Source organism: Pipra filicauda, unplaced genomic scaffold (genome assembly GCF_003945595.2).
Source record: "Pipra filicauda isolate LSUMZ 115617 unplaced genomic scaffold, ASM394559v2 scaffold78_size3787270_pilon, whole genome shotgun sequence".
Classification (NCBI taxonomy): Eukaryota; Metazoa; Chordata; class Aves; order Passeriformes; family Pipridae; genus Pipra; species Pipra filicauda.
Genome location: NW_024104964.1, coordinates 3505104 through 3521290, shown reverse-complemented (window position 1 = coordinate 3521290; position 16187 = coordinate 3505104). Strand labels below are relative to the sequence as shown.

The 16187-nt window shown below is 46.5% G+C and overlaps 1 protein-coding gene across 4 annotated transcripts in view; it reads right to left on the bottom strand.

Annotated features, from left to right (window-relative positions):
* The window catches only part of LOC113984566 (lethal(3)malignant brain tumor-like protein 3), a 40994-nt gene that overhangs the window by 7965 nt on the left and 16842 nt on the right, over positions 1-16187 (bottom strand). For all 4 annotated transcript variants that reach the window (XM_027714650.2, XM_027714652.2, XM_027714651.2 and 1 more), the window contains 9 exons: positions 16024-16100; positions 14594-14679; positions 10907-11017; positions 9642-9756; positions 9432-9531; positions 8532-8711; positions 7123-7254; positions 6680-6741; positions 4181-4347 (listed from right to left, as the gene is read on the bottom strand). In XM_027714650.2, the coding sequence (XP_027570451.2) occupies positions 4181-4347; positions 6680-6741; positions 7123-7254; positions 8532-8711; positions 9432-9531; positions 9642-9756; positions 10907-11017; positions 14594-14679; positions 16024-16100 (1030 nt within the window). The remainder of the gene's footprint in view (positions 1-4180; positions 4348-6679; positions 6742-7122; positions 7255-8531; positions 8712-9431; positions 9532-9641; positions 9757-10906; positions 11018-14593; positions 14680-16023; positions 16101-16187) is intronic.

Here is a 16187-nt window from a genome sequence, read left to right as displayed (position 1 = left end):
TGTGTGTGGCTACACTACTTTAAACTCATCCTCAACTTCACTTTTCTCTACAGTATTGCTGGAGAGTAAAATTAGGAAGAAAAAAGGATTTAGACAGTTTCCCAGGATGACTTTGCCTGTGAGAGACAAGATAAACCAACTGAATGAGCACTGCTGGTTTACCAACATCCAAAGGCAGGAGAGCTGGGAAGGAAAGGAGTTTTGGTTTTATTTAATCCGTGGTGGGTGCACAGGATCCATGGTACCAAGAGGATTAAACAAGTAAAAGTTAATTTTACATTTCACACTAGGGAGAACCTTTCTAAGCAGGGAATCTGTTAACATTGGGAATAATCTCCCTGGAGACCTGGGTTACATTATATAACACTAAGGAGTGCAAGGAGCAGCCGAGGATGAATTAATGTGTATTGTCTTCTCCAGCTGTAGCTCCACTGGTTCATAGAATATTTGTATATTGAGGCATAATCAGATCAAACATCTGCTAATTGGATGCTCCCTTGCAGGAGCAGCTCTGTTTCATGAGGCACATCCATGTGAGTTGTTACAGATGTGACATTTCCTCCTGTACACAAACAAGCAGCTGGGAGGGGTCACTGTCACACACGAGCACCCCTTCAACTCAGGATTGTCAAAGCCTCTCCTAAATCGTGTCACTGCATCTCCAGCTGATCCCACCACTAGACTGAGAGTCATTCCCTCCCTCCAGCCATGGGGCTCTCAGTGCCCTCCAGGTTTGCTCTCCCCTGTGGCAGGAGCAGCTCCAATTCCCGTGGTTTCTGTTATGTAACCCGAGAGCAGAGCATCCCTCTCAGTGCTCCATTTAAAGGGAACCCCTAAAATCCACATCTCCATCGGGCAGGGACTCCAAATTTTCTCCTGCAGAAGTGCAAATTCCTCTATCACAAACAAATGACAAAACAACCACTTTCCTTTTGAATCGTCCCCACCCCTTACTATTAAACCACAAATAAAAATCCTTCTGCAGGGTCTGGTGCCTTCCAGAATTTAAGAGACAGTTGGGCCCCTCAGGGCAAGAGGCTCTTCAGTGTCTGTGGCACTGGGAGGCTGGCAGACACCTCCTGGGAATGACCTGAGCCTGCCTTGCTCCTGTGTCCTTCCCTGCACGACTGCTGCTGGCTACTGTCACTGACACGGAGTGACAGACCTTTGATCTGTCCCAGGAGTCATTTGTAGGGACACTGGGAGCTCTTTGTGCCACAGGAGAGGCTTTTCAAACAAACAGGAGCCCTGGGGGTTTACCAGGGATGGAGAGAAGGGAGGGAAGGAGCAAACAGGAGTTGAAGGTCCCCAGAAGGGGAGCCAGACCCCGGGTTCCATCGAGCCACAGTGACCTGCCTGGTCCATCACTGCTGGGGAGGAGAGTCCCCAGACCAAGATGTGGCAGTTGAGGGACAAGGGAGGCTCAGGAGCATGAGGTAAAAACACAGTGACACCACGGGAAACCAACCCAGCCCCCCAACAGTGGCAGGGAAGCCCTGAATCCAGGGAAAGGGTGAGGCTGGAGGGGCTCACAGTGAGGAACTGGGACAGGTTGGGAACACAGTGGGATCAAGGCTTTTCCTTTGAAGAAGTGAATGCCTGCCAGCCTTTCCTGCTCCATTTTAAAGGGAATCCCTAAAATCCACATCTCCATCAGGCAGGGACTCCAAATTTTCTCTTGTAGAAGTGCAAACTCCTATTACAAACCAGCGACAAAACACTACTTTCCTTTTGTAAGGAATGGAGAAACTGATCCCTGCTGTAACCACCCCAATGCTCCCAGAGCTGTCTGCTGGAAGCTCTTACACTCCCAATGCACATTAGGGATGGAAAAGGGGTTGAAAAAGAGCTGAAAACACCTTAGAAACTCCGTATGACCCATCTGGAAGGTGCTGATGTGATCCCAGAGGTGACACACTGAGGTGAGCACAGGATTTATATCCCTGGGTGGCAAATGCCTGTCTCACACTGCACCCCTGGAACAGCTCCTGCAGGACTGACACCCCTCCTGAGGCCATCAGAGACAGGCTGGGCTTAACTGGGATTTAAAAACCCAAAAGCACTTGGCACAAAGACAGTCCCCCCCCCCCCAGGTATTAACATTGATGCAGGATTAACTAATGAACAATACAACTGCAGCACATCTTAATGTTCTTCTGTGAGTCAATATGCTGTGCCCTAAAAACATGACAGGAAGCTTTCAATAAATACCAAAGCTGCATTAAAGTAACTACTCTTGTTGCCTGCTCAGTGTTACCAGGAGTTTCTTTGCTGGAGGGCCCCTAAATGCTGCTGCTGCTCTGCCATTTCAGCTGTTCTCAACCAGCAGAGAATTAAAGCAACATTTTTTCCCTTAATGTGGGTTTTATAAAATAAAACCAGTTCTTTAGCCTGAAACCAAAGGAGAATTTTACACCCTTGTTACAGATCAGCAAAATGGGCTCCTTTGTGCAGCAGAGTTCAAAGCACAACCCAAAGGCAAATGTTTGCCCTGCAGGAAGATGTTGGGAGCCCAAATGCCAACAGACCAAATGTACTCTGGACTCCCTAAAACACAGCAAGTCCTGCTGCTTTCATCTCCCAGACCTGAGGTTTCACTGCACTGCACATGCTGATCCTGCAAGTGCTCAGACAGAGCCCAAACTGATTCCTCTGGGAATTTGTGATGAACATAATTTGCAAAACCAGACCCACTTGATTGAAATTCGAGACAAAAACCTGTAATGACTTCAGCCAGTCCATTGTGGGGCTGCAATTGAGCTTTTTAATGTGCCAATCACACTGTTACTGGCAGCCAAAACTTCCTCAGTTGTTTCAGGCTGAGCACAGAGTTCAGGGTATTCTGGGTTGGAATCACTATATTGCCCTCCATCCATGTCCTGTGGTCCCTGCTTACATTCATCTGTTATCAAACTAATATCCCAGTTAAATTTGCCCAGCAGCTGCTTTAAAGGTCAACTGCAAAGGACAGATTTTATTTGGCTTGGATCCTGATGCTGTACTTCCATGAACCAGCCTCCCTGTTTTATCCAAAAGAAAGAGATTTTGATTATCATGTCAGAGGATTAACTGCTTCTGACCTTATTGATTTGCTAAAAGACCTTTTGGACAAATCATTGGAAACTTTCTCAAAAGGACAGGAACAGCAAAGCTTTCAAGAGATATTTTTTCCTCCTTGCTACGAATTTAATTCAAACATATTTTTATTAAAAAGAAAGAAACAAAAAACCAGAACAAAAAAACGCCACAACAACTAAGTTTTAAAACAGCAACCCTAATTGCTCTATCCCCTTCCCAGCTGCTGTGGTTCCCATCTCCCACATCACTGCAATCCCACCAGATTCCCAGCAGTCCTCCAGCACAAAGAGCAAAGTCAAATTGGATTTATCTGATGTTAAGAGGCACTTGGGGAAAATGCACTTTCTGAAAGTCTCTGAAGATCCTCTCTGCACCACCACCAGCAGCACCTTTCTCCTGCTTTGCAGATTCCCTGCATCCTTGCAAGCACAACACTACAGCACATTCCTCTTGGATTAAATGCCCTGCAATTAAGTGCCAGCATCCAAATTGTCACCACTTCCCAAGTGCAGAGACAAATATTATTTATGCCCAAGGCATCGAGGCAAAAACCAACTACTCAGCACACAAAACACTCCGGGTTTTCACACACCACCTAATTACAGGAGACATCTCCAGAGCTGCAGAGACACATCCCCAGCTGCACAGATACCTCTGCCAGAAATCAGGTCAGGCTTGTGGGCAGTTTTGTCCCAGGGGAATCAGGCAGGGAGAGGCAGGAGGAGTGGGCATGCACAGTTTGGAATTCTCTGCAATGAAGTGAATCAGCAGCAAAGGAGAGGGGGAGGGAGATCACAGAGAAAGGGAATCTGCTGTCAGGAGGAAGCTTCAGGCCTGAGGAGTGAGAGATCAAGGGCTAAATAAACAAACAGAGGCAGGGAGGGAGGGAATCCTATTGAAGCTGTGGAAACCAGAGGGTTAACATGGATCCCTCCCTGCTAAAGGGACTTGGGTGTAACTTCCAGCTGAGTCAGCTGTGGCACATGCACAGCAACCAGAGGGGGAAAGGGAAGAAAATAAAGATGTCTCCCAATTAGCACTCCAGAGGAGGAGGGAGCTGGCTTTCCTGCAGCCCAGGAGAGCAGAAGAACAGGGAACTCACCTCTTCCACAGTCCATTTGGCAACTTGTTTGGCTGTGAGGCCTGAGACCTCTGGCAAGAGCCTGCAGTGCTGCTCCCAGAAGAGATGGAGCCGGTGGGTCGGGTTAGAGGCCAGGGAAGGCATGAAGATGGACTGGTGGAGGGCCTGCTGGAGATCCAAATCAGGGCCTGGAAAAGGAAAGGAGACAAGTCAGAGCCAGGCTCCGAGTAGGAGCAATTACAAAGCAGGAGGAAGGGTCACAGTCTGGAGAGGGGAGCAAGGCAGGGTGGTCAGAGAGGGCCAGGCACGGCACACTGAGCTTCCAGGCCGTCCTTCCCACCCTCCTGAGCAGGAGAGAGGGGGAAAAAAAAGATAAGATTGCCAGGCTGGAGGCTTTATCGTCAGCTTCTTCCCTGGAAAATGATGTCATGCTGCTAACAGAGAAGATGTTTGCAGCCTTTTATTGACAAGGTGGAGGAGTTCTGGTAACAGCATCTTCGGCTGGGAACTGATGGCACAGTTCCAGCTCCCAGCTGGAGCCAGCCTGGGAAGGGCTCTGTGCCTGCCAGCCTGTGGCCTGGGCTTGCTCCTGGGGAGACTCCCAGGCCAGGAGTGCTGCCTGTTACCTCCAGACATCAACTCCCTCCTCATGTGTCAAGTGGCGGAAGCTTTAAAAACCAAGACAGAAAAAAAAAAAAACGAGAGGAAGAAATCACCCCTCCCTAATGAGATCACTGGAGCAGTGCAGAGTCATGGTCCTGCAGGGACGTGCTGCTTATACAACAGGAAGCCAGGCAGAGGATGGAAACAAGCTGGGAAACATTCCTGGGGTTTACAGCGGTTACGGTGGGCTGCCCCCAGCCCCTGCCTGCCCGGCGCCATCCCGCGGCAACCACACGACATTCCCGCTTTATCCCCGACATTCCCGCTTTATCCCTGCCCTCGGGAAGGCTCCCTGTGCCCGGAGCGGCTGCCTGAGCTCAGCAGCTGTCAGTGGGTCGGGGTGCCAGGTCTGGGGGGTGTGCCAGTCGCTACACGGAGAGCACAAAGGGAAACGGCAGAGTATAAAAAACCCCCCAGATTTCCGTGGTTTTCCAAAGGGAAAGCAGCACTGGAGGTAAAGCTTGTTCTAGGGAACGGTCACTCCCCTTGTCCGAAGGGTCACCTCATCTCCACGTCCCTAAAGGAAGTGGGACAGCATCAAATGTATCAAATTTCTAATAATGAGAGCGAGGGAGGATTTAAAACAAATAAAGCCTGAGTAGGAACCGCTCAGTTCAGGAGCTCCTGGTGAGAACACGGCACAGACACTGCTCCTGGGAGAGTGTCACCAACTCCTCCTCTGTCCCACTGTCCTTGTCCCCACCTCTCCCTGCTCCAGGAGGTCCCACTTGTGCCCAAAGTTTCCCCCACTGCTGGCTGGGCACTGCTTCCACCTCATGCCAACTCCTTTCCTCCACTAAGCCCAAATCCTCGTGCTAAGCACCAAAACCACCTCAACAAATGACTTTCCCTCTGAGAAAGCAGCAGTGATCTGATAGTTTAAACAGAGCTGGGCTGAAAGCTCTGGGTAGCTGTGACATTACAGGTCAGTGGATTATTGCTGCATTTCCCTCCCCTGATTTCCATCATTCTGTGTCAGGTGAAGGTGGAGTGGGGCAGCTTTCCCTGCCAGCTGCAATTGCAGCTCAGAGCTGGCAGATCCCTCAGCTCCCACTGCAGAACTCAGCACTAGGTAAAAATGAGTATTAAAATAAATAAATAAAAATAAATAAATAAATAAAAGCCTAGGCACCTGTCCCAGTTTGTGCCTGCTTAGCTATTTTTGATTGGAGACTTATTACCATGTTAAATCCTCCTAAAAGCCTGGTCAGCTCCGTTCTCTGAAATGGCTTTTTATAGTAAATCTGAAAGTTAAGCATATGGTTTGCTAAAGTGATAGGAGAAAGCTGCTCTGGAAACTTAACCTGTCATGTACCAGGAAAAGTAAAAAAAAAAAGCATTGTTTTTTCCATTTAACTTTTCTTTCTTCTTTTCCTCTTTGACAAAACCTTAAAAAAAGTCCCCAAATGATTCAGAATACGTTTCTGGATAGCCAGGAGGGTCTGAAAAAAGAAGCTGATGGAACTTAAACTATCTGCCAGGTTTTTAAGCAAGTCTCCCTTGACACTGTGCTGGCTCTGTCAAGGCCTGACACAGGTCACAGACTGTTTGGGAATGAAAACCTTTTGCCACTAGAGAACTCGAGTCTGCAGTGGCACAAGAGCTGGTGCAAACTGTCTTCTCAGTTAATAAATACAAAGCTTCACCCTACAAAGTATTAAAACTTTCCCTTCTAAGTGATTTTACTCTTCCTCATCATTTTAAAGGAATTAAAACTACCACTGCCATCCCCTCCAGCTTCATCTTGACTGTGGAATCAAAGCCAAAAAAGCTGTGAATTTCTGAATGCTCCTTGTGACTGTGGGGATATTGCAGGGATATGAGCACACAGAGAAAAAGGCATAAAATTTAACCAACCTTTCCCATTGCTTTCCCGTTTCACCAGCTGGAACTTGATATAGGCACGTGAGCACCCAAGCCTGAAAGCACCAATTACAGAACATTTCAGATGATACAGAAATGGATGTAATTTCCTCTCTATATAGAGATTAATGGGACTTATAGAAACTTAGAGAAACTAAAAACTTTTCCCTGTTAAAATAAGCAGTAGCACTGCTCCATCCCAGACCTCTCTCTGAGCCATTAAATTCATGGCTAGAATTCACACTTGACTTTACTGCAGGAAAGAGAGGGCCAAAAATGCTGGGAGGGAGGGAAGAGATTCACCATGTCATTCTAAAACCCTCTGCTGCAAACCCCTGATCAAACTTTGTGATTTGCACCTTTATTTCAGATACAGCAGCAGCAGCAAGAAACACCACAGTAAACGCAGGAAAACACATCACGCAAATCTTATTTACGTTTTTGGTGTGGCTTTGATGTCTGCAGAGGAATCCTCCTCTCCCCAGTCTCTCTCCTGACTGTTTTCAGACTGCTCTGATGGAGTGTGAACGCTGCTTTGACACCACTTCTCACTGTCTGGTGCAGCTTTTCTGGAAAGACAGATAAATGACGGGAGCTGAGCTGACACCCTCCGGTCCCTTTTCCCACAGGAGAGTGAAGCTGGCTGCTCCTTCCAAGTGAGAGCAGCAACTACCATCTAGTGGTGGAACTTTCCCTCCCCACGAGTACAAAGTGCTTTGTTACTCCTCTGCATGGATTGGGAGAGATTATGTGAAACAAATCAGGCTCTGTGGACTCAGGCTCTGATCCCAGCAGCTACAGGAAACCACTGGGTAATGGGCAAAGCCAGGGATTTAAGATTTCTGAATCCTGATACCTCTGGATAACATTTAAGAGGCTCCATGACTGAGTTTGATGCATCAACTGAGCTACAGAGTTGGCCAAGGAAGGACAAGCAGCAGAGTGTTACCAGATTTACAGGCTGAATTCAGACCTCCCACTACGAGGAAACAAAATACTCAGAAGAACAGAAATATATCACAATTCTAGAATGCCATTTATTCTGTGAGAATCTCAAATCTCCTGAGGGGGGCTTTATGGTAAGAGTGCCACTGAAATGCAATCAATTCTGGTGTGACAATTAGAAATTAAGATAGCTCTAGCTGGGAAGAGGCAAATTTGGCCTTCGAGGGAAGAGAAGCATTCATTCCTTTTTTTCCAGCCAAACAGATCTTGGAAATGTTATAAATCTAAACAAATAGATGAACTTTAAGATATATATAACCCTTCATATACAACAAAGAATAAAAAGAATAAAACTATTGCTGGAGTTTGCCCCAGTGAGATGATCTTAATAAAATCCTTCATGCCCTGGTCTGTCCCACAACACATTTAACTGCCTCCTGTGCTCCAAGAACTTACACACAGTTTGCTTCAATGCTGCTCAATTCCAAGATTTTCCTGTAAGAAAACAAAGTACCTGAAGGAGCTCAACTTGTTTGCCAAGTGATACACACAGAGTCTGTTTAATGGTGCAAAATAACCTTGGCCTGACAGTTTTAGGACAAGGAAACGAAGGAAAAGAACATATTTTAAATTGAAACAGCAAGGAAAAATTTATGGAGACAGAATGCAATTTCCTTTGTTGGAATGTGACCAGAGCAGCAGGATTAAGGAATTGAGAAACCTATTAAGGCATATGAGGGTAGAAAAGTGCCTTGCTCTGTGTTAAGAGTGTCTGGGGCACAGGTCAATATTACAGACAGATGAACTCAATGCTCTGCTGCTCCTCTGCCAATTCTGGTGGTTTTTATCCTTGTAAATGGTTTTGTTCCCCAGTATCTGCCAAGAATAATGTTCAGCTCACCTGGATTGTGGAGAGTCTCCCTGAGAAGACTCCCCTGCTCCCAACAGGAATGGGGCAGGAGTCTCCAGCCTCTTGGCCTTCTGCATGGTGTTCCCAGGGGAAGGTCTCTCCCCGCTCAGCCGGTCCTGTAACGAGTTCTCTCTGCTGAGGTTCACATCAGAGTATGGGCAGCCAACCAACCTGGGACAGAGAAACAAAAACCAGAGAGAGGTGACAATGCTTTACAGTCACACAGCCTTACCAGCCTCAGGCAGAGAAATCCATCACAAACCCAGAAAAAATGAGGCCACAAACACTCAGGGAGATGTTATTACCCACTCTGAGGTGCTGTTAGAGAAGAGCTCGTCCTCTGTAACCTGCTTATGTGAACATTTCATGGAACAAGTGAGTTCGGCAACTTTCACTCTGAAAAATCCCAAGCCCACATTACAAGCTACCAGATCTTCAGACCTCCTCCCTGAGATTGTTTTCTGGCTCTTTAAAATAGTTTACTTGAGAAAAAACCTTTCTCTTCCAAGAGAAATCAAAAGGCAGAGCACAAAACATGAGCAAGCACTCCTCACTCTTGTACTTTAATAACCTACCCACACTCTCTCCCTCTTTAATGTCTCCTTGCCTGCTGTTCTTAGGCATATTATTTTACAAAAACCTCTCCTTTAGCACTGCTGGAACGAAGAAATTGGAGTGAATTAGTCTGTTTGCATTGCAGTTATAATGATTATACTGGTATAAACAGAATTTATGATGAAACAGCACATTTAGACACAAGAGGGAGCTGCAATTGCAGATATAACCACCTCCAGAACAAACACTGAGATCATTTCAGTGCAGTGCAGGTGCTTGTTGCTGCATTATCATTATTAACAGCACTCAGACTCTTAGAGGACCTCGTTTACATACGTGTAATGTGTCCCATATCGTGGTCCCCGGACGTGCCCGATCCCGTGGCAGCCTGGAGTGGGACACACTTGTCCCACTGCTCCCTCTGGGTCCTCAGCACCTGAAAATAAGTTAAAAAAAAAAAAAAAAAAAAAAAGGCAGTTAAACATGTGAAGAGCAAAATGCACTCAGGAAAATCATCCAGCATAACACCGTGGTGTCTCTGCTTACCTAGAGGGACCTGCAGAGCGTGTCCAGTCTTGGCACACCAGCCCACGGGATGGATGTCAGGGCTGTCTGCATCCACCCAGAAATCATAATGAGGGTCCCAACCATCGAAATGGATCTGAAAGAAGCACAGTCTCAGTGAGGGAGACAGTTAAGGGCATGACTCAGCTTTTATGTTAACTTCCCCCTCTGTCTCACCTTGCTCAGCTTGAGGCTGATTCATTCAATCTTTCATTTCAATCTTTCAGTCAGGCACAATCATCTCTGTGCTCAGGGTAACTCTTTGTTTTCCTGCATCTGTGTTTTACAGAACAGCCAGGTTCTGGTGACACAGTTGTGTCATCCCACACACCACAGGGTGCTGTACACTCAGAGCCCAGAGCTATGCAAACAAACTGATTATTTAATTGTTCTGTTTTCTGAGGATCCCAAACCACCAGAAAAGCCAACAAGTTCGGTGAGTTTTGCAGTGAACAAGCTACAATTTCCTGCTGGATGAAGAGACTGGTAACAGCTCAGACCCAGGTCAGGTTAACAAAGACTGAGGATCACTAGAATCTAAAAGCTACTGGGTTGTCTGTGCAGCAAAGTTTCAAACGGATGAATTGAATATCAAGCTACTAAATATTGGCAAAACTTGGCTTTTGCTCACAGCAAATGAGACTGAGAATCAGCTGGATAATGGGAAGTGAACTCCACTCCTACCCACACAACTATCCTTTGGGAAGGAGACCTGTGGCCAAGGAGCCTCCATCAGTGCAGCCTCCACTTTAGCTGGCTCATACTTAATTTCTCAGAAGGCAAAGCACAGCAGATTTTTCTGGCAATATATTTATGTGAAAAGAATTACTTAAACTCCACCTATGTTACAAATTCCTACTGGAGAATGAAGCCACTTCCCCCATGGACCAGGGCTTAAATTGCTTTGAGTTTTCCTTTAAGTATGGCAGGAAAAAAACCCTGTCAGGTATTTTCCCCCCAGCTGAACACTAATGCTGCCTTCAACCCCAGAGATCACACAGGAAAACGCCACGAGATGGAAAATCACACTGTCAAGTGTCATTTCAGAACAGTTACATTAAAACAGCTACTAACAACACCAGGCAATTCCATCAGATTTCAGCAGAACAAAGCACCAGAAATCATTTCCAGTTGGGCAGGCCCTGAGGCCACATCAGCTGCCAGGCAGTTGTTTGCTGCTCCTCCAACCGAGGGGGTGTTTTTCTGTTCCTCAGCACAGGGCTCTGCACTTGGCAGCAAGGTCATACCTTAATGCGATGGTTGTCTTTGTCAACTATTGTTGCCACTCTTATCAAGATGGGATTTCTCCTGTCCACAGCCTCCAACTTCATATTAACTTGGAATCCGTGAGCAGGGCGCTGGAAGAGAGCATTGCAAGCAGAATGTTAAAAAGCCTGGGAGTTCAGAGCTGGTCACCTGCTCTGAATGAAATGTGCTCGGGTTTTCATCCATCCCTTTGGAGCTTTGGGCACTGATCTCACACAGACTGCTCCAGAGGCCAAAATCAGAGTGCCCAACAGGTTAAAATCAGAGTGCACAAGAGGTTAAAATCAGAGTGCACAAGAGGTTAAAATCAGAGTGCACAAGAGGTTAAAATCAGAGTGCACAAGAGGTTAAAATCAGAGTGCACAAGAGGTCAAAACCAGAGTTTCCAAGAGGATTGAGGTGTGTGTTTGTCAGCAGTCCCAAACTGCTCGAGGCAGCCTGAGCTGTCCCAGCACAGAGAAGCATTTCCCAGCCAGGGCAAGAGGTTCTTCCCTCACAGACCAAAGGTGAGACACCACCCCAAGCTCCACTGACACATGGACTGCAACCTGACAGCAACACCCCAAACCCAGCAGAAAGATGGTCTTCTCTTGGAGAAGAGAAGGCTGAGAGGGAATCTCAACAATCGATGCAAATATCTCCAAGGGGTGTCAGGATGGTGCCAGGCTCTGTTCAGAGGTGCCCAGCAACAGGACAAGGAGCAGTGGCCATAAACTAAACCACAACAAGTTCCACCTCAACAGGAGGAAGAACTTCCTTCCACGGAGGTGGCAGAGCCCTGGAACAGCTGCCCAGGGAGGGTGTGGAGTCTCCCTCTCTGCAGACATTCCAAACCTACCTGGATGTAAAATTCAAGACCCAGTTGTGTCACCTGCTCTAGGTGACCCTGCTTGGACTAAATGATCTCCAGAGGTCCCTTCCAACCCAAACCATCCCGTGATTCTGTGATCTCACACCTGATCAGAACAGTGGCCAGTTCACCACTGTCTCACACCTCCAAACACCACCGTGTGAAGTCTCTCTTCACTACCCTTCATGAAATCCTTCCTGGCATGAGATCCAGCCCTTGGAACACCTTCATTACACAGGTTACCATCTCCTTTTTATGACAACAACTGTGTCTGCTTGTCAACAACTGCTGGGAGCTGCAGTGCTAGACCCAGGAGCAGTTCCAGCCCCAGAGTCTCCCTCTTCCGTCGCTGTCTCACCTTTCCCTCAAAGCCCAACAACTTCGTAAAAACTCCCCAATGCCCTTTGGCCTGATCTGTGTCCTCTGCACCACCCCCAGATGTAACCTCTGAGCAACAGACAGCTTTGTCCAGTTTTTCCATTTCTCTGACTGCAAATTCCTCCTCTGACCTCCAGAGCTGCGGGTTATGGAGCACTGGATGCTCATTCCAAACACATCCCTCTTCACTTCTGCATACAGAGGTCAGGATTTTAGTAAGAAATGATAAACTGGGTGTTTGAACACAATCAGGTAAATGAAAAGGTGATTATAAACACTCTTCCCTCCCAATCTTCCTTATCCTTTTTACTGCCAGTGGCTGGGGGCAGGGGAGGAGGTCCACAAACTCCAAACCTGAAGTTCCTCTTTGGTCATTTCACCTGGACACAGACATCTACCCACAGGCTTCCAGCCACAGGGCACACTGGAAACCAGACAATCTAAACTGCTTTTATTTTTAAGAGCATGTTATTGAACCAGCCAGCCTTGCCTGTCTGCCCTGAGGAAGGAGCCTGAGATCCAAATCCTGCCCAGAAGAGGAGCCAGGCTGTTTGTTTAAGCCTTGCTGAAGGGCTGCTGCCCTTCTGGCAATAATTTATGAAGGGTTTTGAATTGCCAGCCCAAGAGGATGAGCTGAAATGCTGTGATGCTTACAATGAAACTGTCTCCTGAGCTTTTGGGGGGAGAAGGCAGAAATGCAGCCCCAAGACCTGCTATTTGTGCTGATGATCAGTGTCTCCAGACTAGGTAAGACAGCTCTTTAAAACTGTTAAAAACTAATTCAGTGAGAAATCCCTGTTCTGGCTCTCAACCCGTATTTTTATGTACTGATTTCCTGTAATTGCTAACTGGAATAATAATAATAATTTTAAAAAAATCAATAACTTTGCCATTTATTTGCACTCCAGCCCAACCAAGCCAGAAAAATAATGAGGTTTGATCTTGAAAAGAGTTCTAATAACTGTTGATATATCAAACACCTTTTATTTTCCTGTCTCATTTTTGAAACACAGTTTTGGATGCTAATTTAGACTCTGGAGTTTTATGAGAGCCAGAATTGGTCCTTCTACTCATCTCTAAAAGCCTGACACCTGAAGGAGCAAACAATGATGTCCAGGAAACAGGAAAGGAGACAGACAAGGCAGTGCATCCCCTCTGGAAAACCTTAATCCCAGGGATGTTTTGGAGTTCAGCTGTGCTGCAGGTAATTCCAGCTGTGATTTTACAGTTCTCTGAAGAGGCAAAACCAGCCTCTTCAAACCCCTGACACCCACCTTGCAACCTGCAACAACCTCAAGTGGACACCTGCTGAAATCCAGCAATTATCAAACCTGTCTGGCTGGATTTTTGCCTCCCTTATCTGAGGCCTCCCTGATTGCTTTTCCTCCTCAGTCCCAAAGACCTTTCCAACAAAATCACAGGAGGGCAGCAGGTATTAACCCCCAACTCCAACTCCAGCAGAAGGAACCAAGTGTCACGGTGGCACAGAAAAGATTTGGAACATATTGCAAAGTTTAGCAAGGTGAGCCAGCAGTGTGGAAGGGGAAAAAAAAAATCAATTTTAAAGTATTTATAAGTTATTTGAAAGGTGTTTGTTTTGTTCATGCTCACAGTGAGCTTCCAGATAAATGCACTGAACTGCAATGAAAGAAACAAAAGCTCGTGCTCCCAAGGTTGAGAGAAGCACCTTCAGAGCCTGCAGGATGATGTTACTGCACCCAGGAGCTTGGCAGAAATGCTCTTTCATCTGTTAATACACTTGTTTTCCCCCCAGGAGAACTAAGATCTATATTAGAACATGTAAGTCCTTGATAGGAACTTCTCTACCTCAACTCCAGCCTCACCTAGCAGGGAAATATGGATTTGCACAACTGCAAGGTGAAAGTATTTTAGAAAGGTTTTTTTATACACCTGATGACTGCACACTTTTCCTTCCTTCCCCACCAAATATGCCCAGTTTCAGACCAGTGATTCCCACTTCTGACCCTCACAATGGTTGGGAATGTCTGTTCAACCAGCACCAGTCCTGCTCAAGGTGTCAACTGGGAGATTCCCTTTGCCCCCCCAGCAGCTCTTTCTCCATTCTGTGCCCTCTCTGTGCCCTTCCCACACTCCTCTGGAAGCCACAGTTGTCTGTGTGGACTGAAGGCTCTTTCCTTAACTCTGCCAGTGGAGCAACTGGAGATATTTAGTCAAAACTCCTTCCCAAGACAGCTTTAAAAAAAAAAAAAAAAAAAGTCTTGTATTTTGCCGTGTGTTTTGTTTTAGCAGCAGCATCTTAAACATCATCTTAAAGTAAAAGATCTGGAGATCACCTTAAAGAAAAACCCAGTTTCACCCTCCTGGCACAGGCAAGGTGGCCCACCCTCAAAATAAAGCCTGTAGCACAAAAAGGTGAATAACAGCACCTGAGCAAGGACAATCAAAGAGATTCACCCACCAGTTTGAATGCTCTTGCTGGGGCCGCTTGGGAATTAGTTTCTTCCAAGTATTTCTCCCATGAGAAGGCTTTGGGATCCTTGTATCCTGAAAAAACCCACAGAATTAACATTTAAGTAAGAAAAACCCCACGTTTATTGTTAAAAACAACAGAGCAGCAGCTCTGTAACACATAGTTAATGATGCTAATTTAGCACTTGCAATGGATGGTGCTGGAAAGTGGCCTCTTTGCTCCTCCCCACCATTCCAGCAGCCACAGCAGCACTGCCAGTTCCCCAGGCCCTGCACTGGGCTTTAACCCTGACAAGTTCATTTCTGCACAGCTTAATCACTTCTTATTCTCTAGAGAAAGCTGCCAATTAAAGGCTAGTCAGAGATTTCTGTGATGTGCAGTGGCATCACTGAATTAATTTCCCACTTTATTAACTATTCTGTGTGTGAGTGCCTGCAAGACTGGAGAAACTTCTCACCTCCTGCTGCCTGCTCAGTAAAACCAGCAGCCTGGAGAGAAAAGGCTCCCTGGGCATGCTGCTCTAACAACAGGGCTGTCTCTCCCTGGCAATTACATTTAAGAAACTACTCTACTTTTTTTTTCTCTTCCCATTTCAGTAATTTTTACTCCCAGGATTGGCTCCTTTGGGCAGGAGGGTGCAGGGACTAAATGCAGAGCACGGTCTGAAAATTGCTGCATTTAAGTCCCTCAGCAGAGACCAGAACTGGCTGCAGGGGCTGCTGGGGGCACAGGAAATCGTGATATGAGCAGAGAACTGCCTTGCTGCACATCCCAGGGGCAGGGACAGATGTTTACAACCCCTCCTCCAACTGCAGGAAAAGCACAGAGGCCAATCCCTCCCGTGCAGAGGGATCTTGTAGTGCCTCCTGCTCCACAGATCCATGGTAAGTACAGGAATTCTTGCTCCAGGGCTGTCAGTCTGGCAAATGGCAGGGTTCATTTTATTATGTTTGCTATTTTTAAGGTGAATGAGAACTTCCAAGGCCTGAAAACAGCACTGGTTTCCTTGTACGTTCTGCCCTTTCTCATTCACCAACATTCCCTTCGTTTACCAAATTCCAGTGCAGCAGAAAGAGATGTGGCTTCAGCTACTCCTTCACTTCCAGAAATTCCATCTAGGAAATCATGATACTGATTCCTTTTTCTTCCAACTCGAAGGAAATGCTGGAAATCCTTCGAAGTTTTTAGCTTCTGAAATCAAACTCAATTCTAAATTACCAACCCCCGTTCCATTCACTGAAGGAACTGTGAACCAACGTAAAATTCAGTGGCAAAAGGCACGAGCAACAATATTGTTCAGTCAGTAAAGAGTTCTGAGCGGAACCTGGAACTTGCAAATATGTAATTACGTGGAAGACACAGTTTTTTACAGGTTTTTTTTGGCCTGAGGCAGGAGAGAAATCTCACTTTCAACATACCAGGTGGTGTTGTCAGTGGGGTTCCAGTTTCCTGGCAGTAGCCCACGGGACGGATGTATGGGCTGCTCGTTTCACACCTGAATCAAAGAGGGAAAGTTGGCAGCAGTCACATTTAGAGCAAAAAGAAAGGAAGGATTTCAAATGCTGCCTGATTTGCTGGGGGA